Below are 21,714 nucleotides of genomic sequence, written 5' to 3'. Positions count from 1 at the left end.
CATTGTCTTCACAGAAGTTCCACAGTCACTGCACATAGAGTGACTCAGCAGTGTGAGGCATTTGGTGGCCATGGAATTATAAAACTGCAGTGTGCAGGCCAGATGACATGGCCCCTGCCTTCCCCTAGGACTTTACCAAAGCTGTTTTGGAAAGCTGGAAGCCTGTCATTTTCTCCAACGTTCTCCAGAAAGAAAGTTTTTATGGCCTCTCTCAGAGAAATGGGTTCCAAATGTGTTATGACCCTTGTAATTAGGAGGCTCTTACTGGGGTCTAACCTCATCCATTCCACTACGGGTTAAGCAGCTGTGCTCTGATTTGCTTTTTTCAGATCATCAACCTGTTTGTGGCTGTCATCATGGACAACTTTGATTATCTGACCCGGGACTGGTCTATTCTGGGGCCTCACCATTTAGATGAATTCAAAAGAATATGGTCGGAATATGACCCTGAGGCAAAGTAAGTCGAAAAGGCTTCCATGTGACTTGTGTGGGCTGTTTCTGAAGTGTTGACTGTGATTTTTGTGGAAGGTGGGCAGGACTGAAAGTTCAGGCCAGACAGCTTTTCCCTGGACCTCACACTGTACTCTGTCTTCAGAGGAAGGATCAAGCACCTCGATGTGGTCACACTGCTCCGCCGCATCCAGCCTCCTCTGGGGTTTGGGAAACTGTGCCCACACAGAGTAGCCTGTAAGGTAAGTGTCCCGTATTGTGTGTCTGATGGCCTCTCTGCAGGGACTCCCTGCGTCATTCAATACACACTAAGTGGCATTCTGCCAAGCCTTCCATCAGGGGCATTGGGGATGCAGAGATGAATCCTGTGTGGTTCCTGTCCTGAGGAGCTATCAGATTTGTAACTCTTAGAGGACACCATGTCAGCCGACAGTAACAATAGGAAGGGGATTGTGTCACTGGGTGGGCGGATGGAAAGATGACATTTGCATCAGGTCCAGAAGGACAGAAGTAGGAGGGCACTGCAGAAAGGGGACGTAGCTCAGATGTGGAGGTCGGAGAATGGCCATCATGTTGGCACATGGAGAGTCACTGGTATGGCTGGAATGTAAGGGAAAGTGGCGGGGAACTACGGGCGCAAGCTGAGCACAGCTCCAAGGAGCCCTCTGTGCCAGGCTGAGTCCCACAGAAGAAGCATCAATAGAGTTTCATGGTGTTAAATTGCCCCTTGGCGATGGGAGAGTAAACCGGAGACCACCCAGAGAGCTACTGGAGTCACCCAGAGTGAGGTTGGTGGAGGTGGGGACAGAGGAGAGCAGAGCTGAAAAATGTGCTTAGGAAGTAGGATGGAGAAGACATGGTGCCCTGGATATTTCCTAGCTCAAGTGACTGTGGACATGGTGGCGTACTCCTCTGCCGCCATAGTGCCTGTCCCCATAAGCCATACATCAGTGGTGGCTTCTCAGAGTTGGGTCCACATCTCTTATCCCACCCCACCCCACTTCTGAAGTTTTCACCCCAGACCATGCTCTCTCTGAGACCTAGCTGAGATTTGTTCTTCTTCCATAGAGCTCCCAGGGAACATAGTAGCAACAGAAGAGAATTCCCCTTTCTGAAGCAGACACGCAAGATTTGCTTACTACAACTGCCCCTAGAAATCCAGCCACACAACAGCTGGTCACCTCTCCCCATGGGTCTGAGACAATTCTGGGTTCAGCTGTTTTACCCAGTGTTGCTGGGCCAGCTCTAGGCAGAACCCAGGATAACAGAGTGGAGTCTACAATGTATTGCAGGCTTTCAAAGAAATCTTTGGAGGCAAGCTCATTGTTCTCTGCCTCAAAAGTCCAGAAAACCACATTGGCGGTCCTTGGGTCTTTGCCCACATCGTTGCTTCTCTATAGCCTAGACTCTGGATGAAGGTACAGAGAATAAGCCACAGAAGTTGACTTTTTTTCATAAATTTTTTAGTACCAACCTCTTTTCTGCTTTCCAAAACTAAGATGGGTTCCAGCTCATGGCTGTCGTTTTGTGTTTACTTTTCCAGACTCTTTTATATAAAGGATCTAAGTATCTTCGAGGCACAATACAGTCCATTTTGCTGGTTCAGGAACTTGCCAGGGAAAGCAAATGGACATGCAGTCTCCTCTGGCTACCTGTGCTGGGTTTGGAGATGCCATGGTTGATAGTAGGACTGGAAATTTAGGTGGAATGAGTCATGCAAACGTGAGATTCTAGTCCCTTAATAGGGAAGAGAGAAAGTGTTAAAAAATCTCTTTGGACACTTTGCCAGCCCCAAATAGGAAATTTGGAACCATTAACAATTATAAATACCACTTACTTAGCTCTGATTATGTGCCAGGCATCCCCTGAAATCTTTGCATCCACGATTCGCCTTAATCCCACCTGGGTGTGCCATCTGCATCTGCAGCGGAGGTAACCAGGGCCCAGAGAGGGTGTCACTCCCGCAAGCCCCCTCCTCAGCTCCCGATGCTTGTGTTCAAGGGACCAGAAAGGAGAAGAGAAACAGGAAGTAGGGGTCCTGCTCTGAAAGACCAGACAGAGCAACCATGTGGAGTTGTAGGAAACATTACACGATGGTCCCACCAGAGCAGGGTTCCCCAAAGGACACTCCCTGTGTTAGGAATAGTGAGGACCCAAGTCCCCAGGCCCCGTGGCTGGCTTGTTGTATCTGTTGTATTGTCTCACCCTCACCGCAGCTTTAAGGATGTGCCCAGAAGGGAGGCCTGACCCCAAGACATGGGGAGGGACAAAAGAGCGCCCGGACAGTCACGTCTTAAACAGTTGAGGTTAAAAACAAGCAAAGCGTACCATCCGCATGCCAGCATGTGTGTTTCACGACTAAAGCCTTGATCGGTGTCAGCTCCAAGTCCCCCCAGATGGTAGGTCCTCCCCAAGGAGTTGTGGAATTGAACTGTTGACTAGAAAGAGTCAAGGGATAAACAGAGAATCAACACCAAAAAGGGACATGGCTGTCATCCATCATTCGCCTTCTATTGAGAAACTTCTTCTGTTTACAGAGACTAGTGGCCATGAACATGCCTCTCAACAGTGATGGGACGGTCATGTTTAATGCAACCCTGTTTGCTTTGGTTCGAACAGCTCTTAAAATCAAGACAGAAGGTGAGCATTCCTGGGACAAGAGGGGAGGGATGCCATATCCCACCTTGCGTTCTCCCATCTGGGCCTTTTCTTGTCGAAGGGGAGGCCCTGAGAAAGGGGGCAGTGAGTGCTGGGCCAGCTGGCTGTCCCTCCCTGCCTTTATGCTTCACTTTGTCCCAGAAAGATTTGCAGTGACTCCTGCCACTGCTCATGACAGAGCAGGAGAAATGCGGTGGACGGAGTGGGCCTAGGGCAGAGACAGGACCACCACAAATGTGCTCACTCCAGCTGTCCCTTTCTGCTGTGTGACCTGCAGAAAGGGATTTCCCGGTGGTGAACTCTAGCTTCTTTCTCTGTTGAAAAGGAATAAATATGCGTCTGTCCGGAGGAGTCCCTAGGCCAAGAGGAGAGGATGTCTGCAGGAGCCCCTCTGCCGGGGGGAGCAGAGAGCTGGCATCGGGAACCGTTAGCAGCAGCGTCTCCCCCGCTGAGCTCAAACTGCATTGGTCTTCATGGCCACACTCAGTCCTGGAGGGTGGCTGCTGGGGTTGGCTCAGTGACGATGTGAGAGTGAGACAGAAAGCAGATTGCAGCAGGTTGGGGAGTGACAGGAGACGGGAAAGTGGAGGCTGTGAAGGAGCCAACTCTTGACGCACTCTGCGGATGAGAGGGAAGAGGGGCCAGCAAGGCACAACTGCGGTCTGCAGACGGCTGTCTGCCAGCAGCCTCAGAGCACTAGGTGAACCTCTGCACGAAGCCAGTCTCTCCAAGCTCCCAGTCCCCCTGGCAGTGTGCTTACCCATCCCTGGCCAGCCTGTCACCGGGTGAAATAGAAGGCAGGGTGGTCTTAGGGACTGACAGGTTAGCTGAGGAGATAGGCTTCAGCCCATTTAATAAAAGACCAGATTTTGGGGGTGCTGACGCGTACCTGCAGTAGGAATTGAGAGAGTCTCATGTGGGTGAATTGGAGGCAGGGTTTGGAACAGGCAGTGGAGGAATAGAAGGCATCCTAGCTGGGGGCAGTGGGGAGGGATAGGCCTTGGCTAGGAGGGTAGGACGAGATCAGGCTGCATAGGCCTTGAATTCCAGAATAAAACACGCTTCCCACCGTGGAGTGACTGTCCGGTAGAAGGCTCACCCACTACTTGCCTGTGACTCCTTCACTGGAGAGCCCTGGGGGAGGAGAGCCCCGTCTCGTCTGAAGGCTCTGCTCCAGGCCAGGCTGGGAAGGAAGCAGCCCTGGTGGGAACAGACAGGAGAGCTGGCTGAGAGAAGCAAGGCTCCTTTTCCCCTCTTGCTCTTTGAATTCAGGGAACCTGGAACAAGCTAATGAAGAACTCCGAGCTGTGATCAAGAAAATCTGGAAGAAAACCAGCATGAAACTGCTTGACCAAGTTGTCCCTCCAGCTGGTGGTCAGTGCAATCTATTTTCTAAGTGGTTCTTGACCTTACATTGGTTTTAATGCAAGGATCTCCAGCAAGCCCAGAGGGGGTTTGCAGAATGCTTTACATATCTGCTAGAGCATTTGGGCCCACAGCTAAAGAAGGCTCTTTGGCCTTTTGGTGTTAATTATTTAGGGTAACAGGAGGACCATTCCAGGCAAAGGAGAGGCTTCAGTGGGAAGGAGACCCAAGACCCAGATGGCTGGGGCAGGGGTTTTCTGGTTGGCGGAAGAATTACTGTGGGAAAATGAGCTTACTGTCTCAAAGAGCCTGTATTTTTTCAAACGAAATGAAATATTTATAATTAGTTTCCATTTATCCTTCAACATGTTCTTGAAAATGTCTCAGAAAAAATAGTTTTCAGAAAATGGTATTTTTGAAATGTTCTCAAGACTGAGTTTACCATCATAATTACCAAAAATGTCCCTTTAACTGGAGTTTAGAGTCAGAACTAACAGGCATGCTTATTTCCTTTTGTTATTTGTCATAAAATAATGGACTAAACTTTTTCAGATGTATATATATATATGACGCACATATATATAATATATATACCGTTTTCCATTTTTGTTTAAGTACGCCGGACTTAGATGTTGAGGTGGTTGTTTCGTGACTATTTTATTTTCACGTTTTAAAGGTGCAGGATCCGTTCACTCCGTGCCACAGCCCCAGTATTCTAGCCGCCCCTAGCCCCAGGCACATGTGAGCATTCGGTGTGTTTTGTAACCAACCCCACTTTTCTAGCATCACCGCTCCTGCAACTTTCGGGATCGGTCGGGCTCAGGGCTGGAAGCCGACTCCGGGACCCCAGGCCAGGACGGTGGCCAAGGCCTCTCCCTCTGAGAAGGTGACAGTCTCTGGCTCTTGAGACAGAGAGAGAGAGAGAGAGAGAGAGAGAGAGAGAGAGCAGCATGGCGGCCAGCTCTGCTCCCCAGCATGAAGCCAGAGCAGTGTGAGCTTTTGTTGCTGGAGGGGGTCACCCCTAGCTGGTGCGGCCAACTGCTCAAAGCCAGGGGAGACGGCCCCAAAGAAATGTTAAAGGGAAAGCACACACACGGAACGCCCCCAAATCCAAAGAACAGAAAACCCCCAGCCCCCCACGGGAGAACTGGTACTGCACATTTAAAACGACTCTTTGGTTTCGTTTTCCTTGCAGCTGCGCACCCAGTGCTCGCATGGCTTAGAGAAATTGCTTTTTAAGACTGTTGTAACAATGTGCTTGAGCTTTTTCTGCAGCCTCCATTCCTTTCAAGTCTCAGTCTTTCAGAATATTCTGAAGCAATTCTGTTTTAGGGTGGTGGCATGGAATCAGGGTTATCTCTTGGCAGCCGTATTCCCCTACACTGTTTCTCAAATCCAGATGCATGCTTCAGAATAGCGGCTGCGCGTCCCGGTAAACCCGGCCCCCCGCCCCACCACCCCCCACTCCCGGCCCCAGGGCTGGCCTGCCCTGCCCCAGCGCCTCTCAGCTGACTGGCCCCCTTCTTCACAAATCAGTCTCACCCAAGCATCTGGGGGAGCATAGTTGCATTATTGTGAAGCTTGCTTTCTTTTAATTAGACCAGGATAAAAAGGTCCAGAGTTTGACTCATCATGCTAGCACCCTCAAAACATCAACTTTGAGCTCTGCTAGACTGCTAGTAAGACATCCCTCTGCTTTCTTAGCCCGATAGCTGGGCCCAGCCTTTTCTCTGCATTTCTAAGGAAAGATTGGGGTTTAGGATGACCAGTGTTTACCTATTTCAAAATGGCAGCAGGAGGCATAGTGAAACCGGAGGAGAATGCCCTTAGAAAACGACATGCCGCCCTGTTGGAGTATGTCCCCAGGTTGGTGCTCTTCTGGGCCAGACCCCAAGTGCCCCCACACTGGAGAGGCTCACAGCAGGCAGGGACTCTGAGGCCACCGCCAACGTGCTCTGTAGGAGGCGCATGCGCAGCAGGGTTTTGCCGCCTGTGTTCCACCAGTTCTTTCTGTTTCTTCTTTTGTCTTCCCGTAGACTCGTCAGTTCCCAGCCTTGCCCACATTGTGGCGTGGTTGGAAAATGGGAATATTTGTTCAGCCAGCAGATGGCTAGCTCCCCGGGGCCGAGGGGCTCAGTGTCCCACAGGCTATACCCCAGCCAGAGTGGCAGACCCCGCCAGGCCAGCTGCTCCCAGTACCCGGGACCAGCCTATGTGGGGCGTCAGGGAGCCCCTCACAGGCCTGGTGACAGTGGGGCAGGGGCCCATCTTGGGAAGCTTTGTAGCTCAGGGTGGTGTGAGGTGCCCCCCCCACCCCCACCCAGGTCATCACAAGGTTCTGAGAAGGAGCAACCCCAGGAGTCAGCCCTGGAGGAGCAGTGGGGAACTGTCCTTCTACACCGTGGCAAGGCAGGGGCCTGTGGCCGGAGGCACAGCCTGCCTGTCCTCTCCATCCCCTGTGCTCAGTTGTCCCCTTGCCCATCTCCAAATCTTGCGCGTTCTGTGCTCCACTCTTCTTCAGTCTTCTGCCGTGTCATGGCTCTTCCCCCTTTCTGTAGGAGTCCCCTATTCTCCCGGGGATGTCCTTCCTTTGGGCCTCCACTTTGACTTGGATCTTTGGGTCCTTTGCCTTGAAGAGCCCAAAAAGCTGACCCCGTCTATTTCTCTCCAGGCCTGAGCCTGGATGGCCTCACTGCATCCATTCCTTCTGTCCCTTCCCTTTTCTAACCAGCTCTAGCTTTGATTTTTTTCCTGTTTCTGAGAGCTTGTCCTCTGCCCAGCCACAATTAGCTTAGCATTTTAGTGGAGAAGACCAAGTGGTGGTCTGCCTCCACTCTGGAGCGGCCAGTTGGTCAGAATCATAGTCATCCCCCGCCTGAGCACCCTGCTGCCCCCAGAGAGACCAAGACCCTCCCACAGGAGCCCCCTGGACCCCTGTAGGCACCAGCTGGGCTTGAAGGGAAAAAAACGGTTAGGTGTGCATTTATGGGAAGCATTCCAGTGTGGAATGAGGTGGGCCTTCTGTAAACCTAGTGTTTTTTTCTGGGAGCCCCCAGAGAAGACTTGATACCCAGGACTACAGAGGATAGCTGTGGCACAGAAGGCACAGAAGGTAGAGGCCCCCTGGATCCTCAAGATTGTCAGCTGTGAGCCCACCTCCTTTCTGCATGCAGCTCAGTAGAGAGACTTGTACTCTGGGGGAGGCGGCCCCAAAGAAGTACATGGTCTGTGTGGCCAGAGCTGGGCTGTGTGTGAGTGGGCGGTGTGGAGGAAGAGGAAAGCCCACGCTCGGGAGGCCCTGGGCTCACATCCCAACTCAACTGACCAGGGCAGGTCATTCAGCCCCGCTCCACCTGTTGGGGGTTGGGGGCGGGGTAGGCCGCTGCACCATCGCAGAGCTGTTTCGAAGAGGCCATGACACCCACACGGAGCTCCTCTGGGAATACGATGCCCAAGAGTAGAGGCAGCCGGAAGGCATACCAGATGTACCCTGAGCAACAGTGAGAGCAGCTTGGGAGCAAAGTTGGTGTGAAGTGTCAAGACCTAAATGGTCTGTCCCCGTCTCCTCTCCTTGCCCATGGGCAGTGCATCATTAGGCCATTTGCACCAGCCTGAAACAGACACAGGACATGGTTTTACATGCTACCCAAAGCCTTCATCCCTTTGGTGGTCCCTACACCACTTCAGGACTTCTTGGCTGGGGTTTGGGAGGAATGCAGCTCTCATCTTGAGGCCAGCCTCCCCAAGGCATCTTCTTAATCAGTAGCACTGAATGGCTTCTGACAGGGAAGTGTGGAGAGGTGCATACAGCAGCCCAGTGATATTCAGAAGGGGACGGTTCCCACATGGGTACTGAATGAACCCCACACAGGGTACATTAGTGAATGTATAGGGTCCCAGTGGCCCCCAACCCATCATGTTCCACATCCATTTCAGTGAATGCCATTGTCGGCAGGCTGCCAGCTCACTCTCATCCAGCCCAAGCACTTTGGACTACCCTAGCATGGGGCTGGGTGCTTCCAGGCCTCCTCTTGGGTCATGCCCACACCTCCTCTAAGAGGTGTAGCCCTGTTTACAGATGAGAACACAAGCCCCTTGCCCCAGATCAGCATGCGACTCTTGCAAGGGCAGCCTGGGTACAAGCTCAGCTAAAGCCTGAGGGCCAGCAGCCCTTCCTCCTCCCATCCTCTACAACTCCTGGGGCCCTAAGCTTCTTGCCCAGGAACCACTGCAGATCTGGGGGCATGCACCCCAGGGAGAACAGGGCTGGTGGAGGCCCTTGGGCAAACGCATTGTGGTTTACCATGAGACAGCCAGAGCCTCTATTCTGCCTCATGCATCACTTTTAAAACGCTCAGCGGAGTTCCAGTTCCCCAGCAGTCCATGCTGGAGTTGTTCCGAACAAAGCAGAAATAAGCTCAACTTCGAGGTTAGTTGGAGCTGTTGCTTGCACTGCCAAAAATAAGCAGTTCTGGATTACAAACAGAAATGGCATATGGAGGCTATTGGAACAGAATCACAGGGGCACGTGAAAATCTGGGTTTGCAGCCACTTTCCTGAACCTTCCTCCTCTTCTGAGCTTGTCTGTCACTTTCTGAGGTCTCTGTCTTTATCTCGAAGCATTGGGATTTGGATGATTAATTGCTCTTTGGTGTTCGTGGTAATTACACATGCAAATCCCTATGTGCAGGGGTGAAAATAGGACCCAGGAAGTCTTTTTTTGTTTTGTAATTTTTATTTTCAGTAAATAACCAAGACAGCACTCCATAGTGTTTACTAATACGCTGCACTAATAAACTCATAACAAACATATCGTTTTCTGCAATTTTGAGTATCAGTTCATGGGACTGACTCTAATTTTGAGCCTTAACTGCTTTGCAAAACCTTGCTTTTTGCTAGATTTAGTCTCCTGTGTCCTCACCCAGAGCTCAGTGCCCTGGGCGCTGTCCCGCCCTGCCCCCTGCCCCGGTCCCCAGTGAGAGTTGAGGCTCCTGGTGCAAATGTGCTGATTCGGGAGAGCTGTGTCTGGTCTCTCCGTTTAGATGATGAGGTAACCGTGGGGAAGTTCTATGCCACTTTCCTGATACAGGACTACTTTAGGAAATTCAAGAAACGGAAAGAACAAGGCCTGGTGGGAAAGTACCCTGCGAAGAACACCACCATTGCCCTACAGGTGAATTGTCCTTTTGTTTTCTTCTCTTTTCACTAACCATTTTACAAGCTTATTTGAAATACTAGAGAGCTGGCTATTCATGGTTGAGCAGTGCCACAAGGATTTTGTTTAAACTGAGGTACCGCACACCCCCCAAAATGTGGACTAGCCATTTCTGGGCTATGAGGTAAGTGGCCCCCCCCTCCTTGCTTTGTCTGTTGCGCCCACACTGGCTGTGGCCCCCGGGTGGCAGGGCCCCCAGGACAGGGGTGGAGGCCCAGCCCTGGCAGGCCCTGGGGGGCCAGTGGTGTCTTGTACCCTGTCTCCTCCTGGCTTCTCCAAAGACAGTGTCCTTAGGCAGGCCCCCCCCTCCCCCCCGGCCCCAGGCTTGGGCCCTAGCTGCCCAGGAAACGGCTTTCCATCTGAACACAAGTGCTTTGTTTTGTTTCTGTTTGTTTCTTACCCCACTGCTTGTTGGTTTTCGGTCCATTTCAGTGACATCCATCACCTCCTGGTGTGCGTGTGCGTGTGGATGGGTGTGTGCGTGCGTGCACGTGTCACAGTGTCTCTGTCTCTGTGTGTGTTTCCTGATGGCTGTGAGGCTTGCTGTGCAAACGCTGCTCTGTGCCCAGGCCAGCCTCTGGTCCTTTTCCCTGCGCCAGCCGCAGCCTGCCCCAGGCTCCTGGAGTGTGGACGTGGCTTACAGGAACTTCTGGTTCCAGCCAGGGTTCATTTGCATTCGAGATGTAGAATCCTAGGTAAGCCCAGATCTCTGGCACAGGAAGCAGGTGTATGGAGGAAGAGGGTCCCTGTGAAGCTTGCAGGAAGAGGGCCGAGGAAGAGAAGTTCGTGAGCAAGTGTTGGCAATAGAGAAAGCAGGGCAAAGAGGGAATGAGAAGTTAAGAATGGGCAAAAGGGAACTACAGAGGTTGGCAAGCTACAGGAACACCTGTCCAAACGAATCAAAGCCCATCCTCTCTGCTGCCCAAGCGTCTGAAGTCCGTCACGAATAAGATAGAGTTTTTTCCATCTTCATTTGTTCACTCTAAAATGACTTTTATGTCTGTTATCATCACGAGCTTTACATTGGGTTATATAGGGTATTAGCAGGATTCAGCATGGAATAGTCCTTCACCTTTTTCTGGAGAAAAATGCCCAGCATTGTTTTGTGTTCCAAGAGATGGTGCAGTGAAGGGAGGGCTTGTCTGTGAGCTTGCTGTGAGAGAGGACATGAACGTGAATGGCCATGAGTGAGGGCATATGGGTGCATATGCAGATGGTGGGTTAGTCGAAGTCCTTCATGAGGGCACCTCTGCTCTGTCCAGACAGCTACAGAGCCGGGGAAGCAAGGATGCTCAAGCTAGCTGAAGATGATTTCCGATCTTTATTTCTCTGATCCTCTCTCCTAAAAGTAGCTCAGTGAACCATGGGCTCAGTCCAACAGCCCATTGCTGCCTCAGGTTGTGGAATTTGTGAGTAAAACTTTCCCTTCCGTCCCCTCCAGTCTGTAAAAGGGACGGCCCTCCTCCTGACCACTGTTCACAGGTAGCCTTAGAAAGACAAAAGCAAACTGGAAAGATGTGTTTGTAAATCTGAACAGTCTTGTGGTCCATAGGTTCTTGAGGGCAGCGTGGCCAAGCTGGGTTCAAGGAGACAGTGTGACGAATGCCCTTCTGAAGGTGTTTCCCTAAAGTGGCCCTGGGCCTGGAGTTCTAGACTGGCTGGATTTCCAGCATCGCGGTCCCCTCCCCCTGCAGGGAACTGCCTGATGTTCTCGGATTCTAGGTGGTGGGGTCGGTAGGACTTGATGACTTTTCTCCAGGGGGATGCATACTCTTTCATGGATGACTAGGTCATAATTCCCAGTAACCAAGTTAGCTCTGTGCTATGAGACCCTTCTGTCTTCTGGGGAAGGCATGCATGGTGACCACATGAGCAGAGTTCTCCCTTCCCTGAATCCCTAAGACTTCCCCATCAGATGGCTTCAGTTCCTGCTTCAGCAGCTGGACATAGTGTTTTGATGTTTTAAAACCTGAAAACCAACACATGACTAAGTAATTACCATATTTCAGGGATAGGCTTCCCTGAGTCTTTAAAGTTGCAGTTTCAAGTGGTGCTAAAGCTGCCTTTTTAAGTCATGGGGTAAAAGATACTGTTAATATCGCGTTACAATAATGTGTTTCTCCTCAACATTTTTCATTTTGTTGTTTGTAGAAAGAGTTTCATTTCCTTGGTGAAATCAAACATTTCCTGTTAGATGATGATACCGGTGCATCTTTACCTGGTTCTGTTGAGAGTTGAGGCTATGACTATAATTTATGTTGAGTACACAGCCTAGAAGATAAAGTTGTTCGTAACTTTGACAGATAAATTCTAAAAGTGTATTGGATTCCGAAGCAAACATTAAAAATAGGAAATTCTGGTCTCCTCAAAGGGTAATTCTAATTACATTTTTGGCCTCCTCTGTTCTAGAAGTGGCTTTAAATGTGATCTGTCACTGTACATTTAATAAGCACAAGGAGGTGCTTCCTTTCTGTGTGACGAAACATTCTGTGATGACATAGTAGTTAGGGACACGGGGTTGAATGGCAGTGGAACCCACAATGTCACTAGGACAAGGACACAGATGTGCAAGGAAGCCCCCACACGGGGGCTGGGTGGGATGAGGTGCTTCTCCCCACACTGGGGTGCCGCGTGGCTGACAGATGGCTTGCTCACGGGAGGTGGAGTGTGAGCGCAGACGTACGACCTAGGCATGTGCGTGTTTGTGCTGCGGAGAGTGCAGTCTGTCTGAGCGGGATCAGAACTGGTCCACGTTCTCTGCTCCCCATGGAATGGTTCTCAAGGGCACACAGATGTACTGGAGTTTCCAGCCCTGGGGGCTCCATCTGGTCTCCCTCTGTTCAGACCTCCTGCAGTGTCCTCTTCTACACGAAGGGGATCCTTGTGTGGGGAGGAGCTCGGCACCCAGTGTCCTCTGGCCTCTGTGGTCTGAATGAGTGTGCAGTTCCCATCTGTCCATCCATCTTCATTAAAGCCAGCCTTCTCTCCGACCTTCTCCTGAGGGTTGGAGAGAAGCTGCATCAGGCTGCCTTTTTGTTTTCCTTGCCACCCACCCTCCCATGTGCCATATATCCACTGCAGTTTGACCCCACATCTGCTCTCCCTCCATTCCTGCTGCATCGAGTGACCTGCGAGTTTCCGCCAAGAGCAAGTCAATAAAGGAACACAGCTCTGCAGCCTTGAGAATGCTCAGTCCCCTTCCCATCAAACAGCAGTGCCCCATCAGATCTTCCAGATGTAAGATGCAGACATGAATTAGTCCAGTGCCTCATGGAAAAGGAAAAAAACAAAATTGCAAAGTGGGAAAAGTTTTGTTCATTTCTTTTTCTTTCAATACTCAAGGATTCCCTTTGTGCCAAAGATACTCTGGTGAAATCTGAGGAGACACTATCCCCCGGTCATCCCAGATGGGAGCCTGCCTATCTGTAATGACAGGAAGACTTCAGAGGGATAGTCTTTCTCACCTGTTTGGAGGTTGGGTTTAAGGAGGAAACCATTATTTCCAGCTGGTGAAGAGTTAGGTGGTTAGGTTTTCTGTGAAAGCCTGCACCGCAGCCAACAGATGGTGATGTGGGTGGTCGAGTGGAAGGGTGGGTGGTATAAAGAATCCAGCAACTCTCAGTCCCTGATGTGCCCTGATGCGGCCACCTTGGGGAGGCTCGGCGCAGGAGGAGAGGAAGACACGCTCCGCAGACGTTTAATCTGTGGGGTAGCAGACTCTTGTTAGTTACCTTAGTTTAAAAAGTAGCAAGGTATTTTTCTTTTTTTAAAGCATGAGTCCATTTCAAGCCATAAAAAAGGCTTTTTTTTTTTCTTTTTTAATCTGAGAACAGATACTAACAGATGAGATTTCACTGGCTGATTCATTTGTTTCAGATGCTTGAACGGATGCTTTAGAATTTTCTGCCTGAGCTACAGCACCAAGCTCGTTAGTCGGAAGGCGTTTGTGGCTAAGGCCTTGAAAGGGAAAAGTCTCAAGTGGGCTTATTTCTACTGAAACAGCATTTCGGGAGAAATGCAGGAAAAAGCAAACCCAAGGCCCCAGGGAGACCCCTTCCAAGCAAAGCACTCCTCCAGAAGGTGGAAGCAGGGTCGTGGCTCACCTGCAGAGCCATGGCCTCCTGTCGCGGACGCTGCTCCCGGTGGCTCTTTTTCATGGAAGGGAACGTGCAAAGGCTTAACAGTTTTTCCCTTCCAAGCAGAGACTCAGAGAAAGGGAAAGAGAGAGAGAGAGAGAGCAAAGGAGGGGGGCAGCCGCCCCACAGAGAAATGAAATGAACACAACTTCCTGACGCTGGCCAGTAAAAAAATAAATAAATAAATAAAAATTTAAAAAAAAAAAAACCATAATAAAAAGATGAAGCAGACCTGCCTAAGGTGGGCAGCTGACTTCGTTCCAAAGTCCTGCATCCCTAATTTGCCCGAACTCCCAAAGACTGGCAGGCCCCTCGGCACTGAGCTGACAGAGTTCCTTTTATATGCCAGTCCACCATGACCTCCTGACCCTCCGGCCCCCACTCTCTGCAGTGACCCCGTTGAGAATGCAGTGGGAAGTGGGCAGGCCAGGAAGCTCAGACACACCATTGAAACTAACACATACACCCGCATGCCAAAACCAGTCCAGGTAACACCTCAGGTTCCATCTTAACGTGTCCACGGGAAATACCACCACACCCAAACCTCATCCAACATTGTCCGTCTTTAATTCGTGCTCAAAGCCAGTCTGGGGATGCCTCTTTGGAAACAGTGTGGTCTAGTTTCAAGGACACTGGGAGTCAGGGAACCTGGGTTCTAGTCCCAGCTCCAGCGTTCCCTTGCTGCGTGACTTTGGGCAAGACACTTAACCTCTCTGTGCCTCAGTTTCCCCCATCTGTAAAATGGGGGTAATAATGTCGACCTACCTCACAGGGCTGTTGTGAGGAATAGCTAAGTGATTGTAAAGCACTTTGAACGTATAATTGCTTATTATTAAGACTACAACAATAATAATATCATATGCCTGTTTACTACCGGAACTTTAAGAAATTCTTGTTTTTCTTTGATCTCTGTTCTGTTCTGTACTGTAGTTATCCACCGAGAAAGAGAATTCTACCCCTTTTAAAGAGATGTGGGAAATGTATAAAGATGTACACAGAGTTACCTCTACAGGTTGTGTTTTCACATCTTACAAATTGTAGACTTTTGCCCAAGGAGTTGCTTCATGAGGGAGTCTGAAATTCTCAGTGGCTGAGGAGCTTCTACATCCAGTGCTGAGCCCAAGATGCTCCGAGGAGCCAACCAGAGTTTTAAGACCAATATTTGAAAGTAACTGTAGTGGGAGAACTTGACATTTCTGAAGTGCGTAGAGAAAAGCAGCTCTTCTTTGTAAGCCCTGTTGGCCTGCCCTCGTCACCGACAGGAGGCTTTGTGCGTGTGTGCGTGGGTGCACGTGCGTGTGTGAGGGGGTGGGCAGAACGCAGTGGAGACAGCCAGTGGCATGTGGGGAGGCCCTGTTCCTGGCTGGGCTCGTTCAAGAGCCCACCCAGTGGGCAAGTGGTACCCACCGCTGGGAAGAGCTGCGTTAGTGGAGGTCCTGCAGGCCCATCCTGGGCACCGCTGGCAGGCTCTCTCCCAGCCCTGAGGTCTGTTCCAGTGATGTCCTTTCTACTGTGACCTTTGGCCCCAGTGGCTCGTGTTACCAGGGATCTGGCCTGTCTGCAGTTAAGTGGATTCCCTGGCCTCACTTACGGAAACAGGCCCGGCCCCTGATTCTGCTCCCAGTGTGCGGACTGCTGTAAGTCTAGGAGCTCATGGTGGGTTTTATGGATTCTCACAGCAGAGTCCACGGGGCCCAAGAGCAGGTCTGACTTCACGCAGCACCCCGGGCAGTGGTGCAAAGTAGGGTTGAGAGTCGGCCAGCACATTCTTGTGTGGCCACACCCTTGTGAAGATGTTGAAGCCTCTCTCTGTACGGGTGCCTTACAGATTGCCTACATCCAGTCCCTCCCCAGGTCCTCCAGATCCCTCTGTGATCCAGCCACTGAAAGGCTAAGGCCTGGTGTAGCAGGGGCCTCTGAGATCCTCTTCTGGTCTGAAGGCCCACTCTGCCCTGATCGGATAGTGCCTGGGATGTACCACTTCTTAAGAGTTTGGTGTATCATCCCTGGGAAGGAGGCTGGTCCGCCCCATGGGCACAAGGTGTGGAGCTAATTCACCATCAGCTGAATGATCCCTCTGTTTCTGACCCATCCCGATGTCTAGTTTATTAAACAATGCAGGACAGTATGTGCTTGCCGTGTCTCAGGGCCAGGGTGACCAGCTGACTTCTAGAGGAAGTCTCCACAGGGTGAAGTCTCGGCAGAACAGCCCCAAGCGATGGGCATGGCAGGTTTTCCCATATGCCTTCCTGCAGTCCTTCCAAATAAGGAAAAACTGGAAAACGAACTTTCTGGATGGAATTAGAGAATGGTTTCAATGAAGCAAGAGACTCTGGCCCCAGTGTTGCTGAGTGACAGTGCTAGCCATGGCTCCTAGCCAAGAGCAGCTTATGGAAACATCCAGAAGTCATGAGGTCTGCCTCTGACTTAAGCTTCCCTGAAACTTGGACTGTAGTCAGACTGCAGACACCTCTGTCCTTTCTCCTAACTTTGCCAGAAGAGTATAGCTCTGAGTGTAGGAAAGTTGTAAGAGACAACTCAAGTTTCTTACTCGAGAATCTTTACAGACTCAGCAGAATCCATGGTGCTAGACTCTTGGGCTCTTGGATGGAAGACACGATGCAGGCCGGGGTCCATCATAGGGAAACAGATGTAAGGTTGTGCACCAGCCTCTTGGTGGTTACACTCTGTAATTATGCCATGGTGTGACCCAGCCATAAATCCACAGCATTGTTGGGTACTGGATTCTCTACTTTTTCTGAAAGGCAGGGGATCTTTTCCCTCTGACAACAATAATGATGATTTTCAAAAGTCTTTGAGAAGTTCTAGATCTACTGAAAAGAAGTTAAGGCAGGCTATATTATGTAGGAGCAGAAGGTCTTAATTATTGTGGTGTGTTATTGAATAATACCAACCTAGTGCCCTTCATTAGCCCTAATGTGTCAGTTTTCCATGGCAAGGAGCTTGCTAACACCTCCTAACAGTTCCAAGGTTGGGTAGCTACTTGCGTGAATTCATTCTCTGTGGCACACCTCAGACCTAAGAGAGGTGGCTATTTGGGGTAATGGGAGGGTATGTCATTCTAAGCCATGGTGAAGGCATTAACAAGTGCCAAGGCTAGCTCAGAGAAGCCAGGGAAAGGACGTTTCTTCCAAAAGTGGAGAAAGGCCAGCAGACTGCCAGGAGTCATAGATGAGGGAAAGAGGCCAGTGCCTGAGGAAAGGTGGGTGCTGTCTGTCTGGGGCTGAGTCATCAGCTGTTGTCAATCTTCTGGGCCCTTTTATGTTCTTAAAAATTATTGAGGACCCTTGTATATCAGTATTTACATTAGAAATTAAAACTGAGAAATTTTTAAAATACAGAATATACATGTACAAGGGTAGCAGAGAGGTGACACCCTCACATCACGGAGCTTTTGAAGACACCCTGTGCTCCGAGATAATGTGTGTATAAGGCAAAGAGGATACTAGTAGCGTGCAGATTACAGCCTCCTTGTGGGCCCCTGGAAGTGTCCCCGGGCCACACTTTGAGAACTACTCTAGGGAAATGATCCCATACCCCCCCTAAAGGAAAAGGGTGCTGGAGCCTTTTTATGATCTCCCCGGTGAGGGACCCTCCTGCATTGAGCACTGCCCCCAGCTGGAACTTTTCTGTCCTCCCCGGTGCCACGCTAGCCCCGACCCACTCACCTAGACAGAGCTGCCTGTGCCCTGTGTCCAGCGAAGTCCAGACTGAGAGTGGAACCGCACATCTCACTGCCTGTGCCGATCTGGAGGAACAGTGGTCTGAGTGAGCGTGTGATAGACGGTGTTTTTAAAGATCACCACTCCTCAGAGTGGCCCAGCCGAGATGAAGATGTGTGATCACTGGTCATTTCCATGTGGCCTTAGCGATACAAGAGCTCTGCTAAGTTAGTTGGAAGAAGGTTAACCTTGACTGAGGTCACAGGTCGGGTCGCAGTCCTTAAGTGAGCACACAATTCAGACTTGATCCCAGCCCTTTTTCTGGTAGACTCGACGACTCTGTCTTGGTGATGGCCTAGGTGAGGCCAGCAGGGCTTCACGGGAACCACAGGCCTGGGGACCTAAGTCATGGCCGAGCCTTTGCTGGGTAGGGCAGGCCACTCAACCAAATGGGGATAATCCTGGCCTTCCAGGAGGTAGTGTGTGAAAGGATGTGAGGTGGTTAGGACAGGTACAGAGATGCTAATGGAGCTCCTGATTAAAGGCATCTGCTGAGCTTGAATTGAAGGAATACTCTGTTATCAGGAAACTTGCAGGAATTTTGGATTCTGGTGTTAAACGTCAAGAATCGAGGTTGCTCAGAGAGCTCTGTGAGGTCATTTGCAGGGAAATGTCATAGATCCTTTTACGTAATTTTTAGAAAACCTTCCTTAACCTTTCAAAGCAGCGGGAACTTGATGTGTGCCGCTGAGCGCAGCCCCAAGAGGAACTTCCGTGGTGACATTATAGCTAACTTTTCAGCGAGGGTCAGATTCCCATGGGTGGCCCACGGAGGGCCGAGCTCATGATTCTTAGCCTGGATGCATGACTCGAGAACTGTGCATAATGGACACAAAGGCCACACTGTCACATTTTCCCTGCAGGGAAAGGAGGACAAAAGAAGGGGTGTGCCCGCGTGTGATATGTATGCATGTGTGTATGAGGAGGCGGTAGGGGACAGCATGTAGATGAGCTGGTTTATTCTGTAAGACTCGAACCTCCCATTTGTTCTTCTGATGGAGCTAGCTGGAAACCGTGCCCTCTGATTCGGTAGGGGCTGAATCCCGCCAAAGGGTTCACCAGCACTTGCCCTTCAGGAGACGAGTGTGCAGGGCCAGCCCCGGCTGAGTGAAGCCCTTGATGGAGACCAGGCTCAGCCAGACGGGGGCCCGTTGGCTGGAGTCTGAAAGCCTGGCACTCGTATCCAGAGATGAATGGCCTGGCCGGGTCCGACTGGAGACTCACATCTCGTATCTCCACTGTTACAGTGTAGGTTCAGGAGGGGTTAGTCTAGCCTTTGACTGGGCTCACTGTGCCGCGAGAGCTGACAGCTCCCGGGTGTGTCTCACGGAGCTAGCTTAGGAGGGCAGCCAGCGCGGCATCTCTCCTGCACCCAGGTAGGAAAATCTGACCCTAAGAGTGGCAAGAGAAAGGAAGGTAAATGGATGCTCCTATTGATGTTAAAATACCATATTTTTACGCTATTGCTTCAAAGATACTTAGAGAGATTTTGTAGTTTGGGTTTTGGTTTTTTTTGTTTGTTTTTTTTTTTTTTGGTGATTTAATCATTCTATAGAGTAAATATCTATAAAATTCCAATTAAATGGTGTCTAAAATTTAAAGCAGCAGTCTACAGGCAAAGCGCCAACATTTCTTTTTTTAAAAAGATATTTATGATACCATCTAGCATTTAAAAGTCAACCAGAAACTAGGCTTGATTCTGTTTAATATTTTATATAATTGGACATCTTAAATCAAAAATGTTTCTATTTTATAGCATTTCTGTGTTTATTCAAAACCATAATTTTACTGTGATGTTAATGGAATGACTTTATACCGCTTTAATTGTGTTGGTTTAAGTGCTAATGACCACATTTCAGATTAAAGTAGTATTTTGCTGATAGAGGTAGACACAGATAATGAAAAATGAAAGAATAGCTCATTTTACTGATTGTAAAGTGTTTATTTCAAGGAAAAAAATGTTCTTTTTCTTAGGGCTGTGGAAAAAAGTAATTTTTTCAAGAGTTTAAGATAGTTTTCTGAGATCAGAACTCGTGCCTATGGAAATTTTGGAGCAGCCTAAGCTAACTTTTAGCTTGATATGTGTGCTAGAAAAATTTCATTATTATGTTTTGTGATATGTAATAAATTCAGGGTGCTGTGTTTAAGCTTCATTTCAGTTCAAGTTTGGGAACCTCTTTTTCCCTCCTTCCCAGACATGGCAGACAACCTACTCCTGACACCCCACTTCTGGCTCTCCCCCCACAGCAGACACCCCACCCCTGATACCCCCTCAGCAGACACTGCACTCCTGGCACCACCACCCCCACCCCCTGCAGACACCCTACCCACCCCTGCTACCACCCCTCTGCACTGCCTCCCCCCGCCCCTGCCACCCCATCCTTCCCCAGATCCCGTGTGAAAGATTCAGGTCAATCCCTGACTCTCAGAAGATGTGTTTCTTCTTGCGTGGAGCAAGCAAAACATAACCATGATTTCTAAACCTCTGCTTTCGTGTCAAGGAAGTGTGATGCTTTTTATCCTCCTCTGATGTCTCTTTAATAAATATGTTGTCATTCTTTGTCCTCAGAAGGGGCCTCTTGCGCTGCCTCTCAGTTTTCTCCATGATTTATGTTGCAAACAAATTCTCTGTCCTGTGTCTGTTCACCGCACTCTCCTGATCTTGTGTACCATTGAAGACCTGCTGGAGACCGTTTTTGTTTTTCTTACGCAATTATGTTATATGTGTATTTCAGTGAAATGTCAACCCGCCAACAGAGGATGATGTTAAAAATTATCCAAATAAATAGTTTTCTATTTCTTTTAATCAGACCTAGTCCAAATTGTTGAATGACAGTGAATAGGATTATGTGGGGTTTTTGTTTTTTGTTTTTTTTTTTTTTTTTCCCAAACTCAGGGGTATTCCAAGCCCTTAGTGCCTCGTGACATGGGTTCATATACATAATTTACCTGGGGGCGTTGACTTAGTGCTTTGTCACCTATGTTTATCTTATAGACACAGCAGCAGGTGTCTCAAACCTGGTCTTTCAATGGGAGCCTCAGATCTGTGGCCAGCCTTTCCTCCCAGTGATCCAAAGCCAGATAATGAAACCCTGGCTTAGCTAATCTTCCCTTGATGGTTGTGCTCTGGAAAACACTGAATGAATGAGTTGCAGGCTGCCGGACACTGCGGGGCTGGACCTTGCTGCACAGACCTGCAGCTCTGTGTGAAAGAGCTCTCCCCCACTGGACGTTAGTGTTGCCTTCCCGATGTTTACAAGAGAAGGGCAAGTAGGTCCACATCCAAGCCAGATGATTCCCCTGGCTCAGATGTGCCAGTCTTGGGCATCCCGAGAGAGGGAAAGTGTGTGTGTGTGTGTGTGTGTGTGTGTGCGCGCGCACCTACATGAGTGTGTATGTGTATGCTTGTGCACGTGCAGCTCATGCCTGTGGTCAGAGGGACAGGAAAGTAAGAGGTAGCCTACTGACCATACCCTGAACTATTCTGGATTTGGTGGCAGGACATGTGTGTCTTTCCTCAACAAGACCACAGCATTCCTAGCCAGGAACCTGAGAGTTGTGAATCCAGGCAGCTCTTGCACACCCACAATTCATGAAATGGAAAGATCCCCCCTCTACCTGCTCCTCTATTCAAAGAATAGACCTAGTCTGGTGTACTGTTTTTAACAGCATTGTCTCCTATGGAGGAGAAGGCTGTTTTCACAGGAGCCTCTTAGAAAGTTACTGTAGGAGTTCACTTTCTAAATTACCATCACCACCACTGGCATCTGCAGAAGACCAGTTGTGAGCATTCCCACACCAGGGGCGCCAGCCCTGTGGGACCTGGCCAGACCATGGCCACCATCCCCACTCTCCCCGCCCCTCCTCACTCCCCACTGCTGGGGATTGTGAAGGAAGGGCTGGGATGTGATCACCTCTCCTGACGCCTGCCTCCAGGCCCAATTGTCCCCTGCATCTTCGTGATGGAGTGTGAGCTACAGATCAGCCCTGTGCAGCCGGGGTTCAGATAGTCTCCACTGTGGCTGCCAAGGTGCAGAAGGACTGCCCACAAATGGCAGGGTCCTGCCCAGATTTAGGACGGGGGGCTTAAGCCTGGTGGCAGGGAGGAAATACCTCTTTCAGGTGCCAGTCTTTTGTGGAAAAGGGT

At 50.0% G+C, this 21,714-nt stretch overlaps 1 protein-coding gene across 5 annotated transcripts in view; it reads left to right on the top strand.

Annotated features, from left to right (window-relative positions):
• CACNA1D (calcium voltage-gated channel subunit alpha1 D) overlaps window positions 1-21,714 on the top strand; it is a gene marked incomplete at its 5' end in the record, with an annotated part of 425,478 nt that overhangs the window by 392,733 nt on the left and 11,031 nt on the right. For all 5 annotated transcript variants that reach the window (XM_080805951.1, XM_080805954.1, XM_080805952.1 and 2 more), the window contains 5 exons: window positions 330-457; window positions 596-692; window positions 2,988-3,090; window positions 4,381-4,482; window positions 9,516-9,646. In XM_080805951.1, coding sequence (XP_080662077.1) covers window positions 330-457; window positions 596-692; window positions 2,988-3,090; window positions 4,381-4,482; window positions 9,516-9,646 — 561 coding nt within the window. The remainder of the gene's footprint in view (window positions 1-329; window positions 458-595; window positions 693-2,987; window positions 3,091-4,380; window positions 4,483-9,515; window positions 9,647-21,714) is intronic.

This window comes from Martes martes (genome assembly GCF_963455335.1).
Source record: "Martes martes genome assembly, chromosome: 1".
Lineage (NCBI taxonomy): Eukaryota > Metazoa > Chordata > Mammalia > Carnivora > Mustelidae > Martes > Martes martes.
The sequence above is the reverse complement of the archived record's forward strand: the minus strand, read 5'-3'. Positions and strand labels throughout refer to the sequence as shown.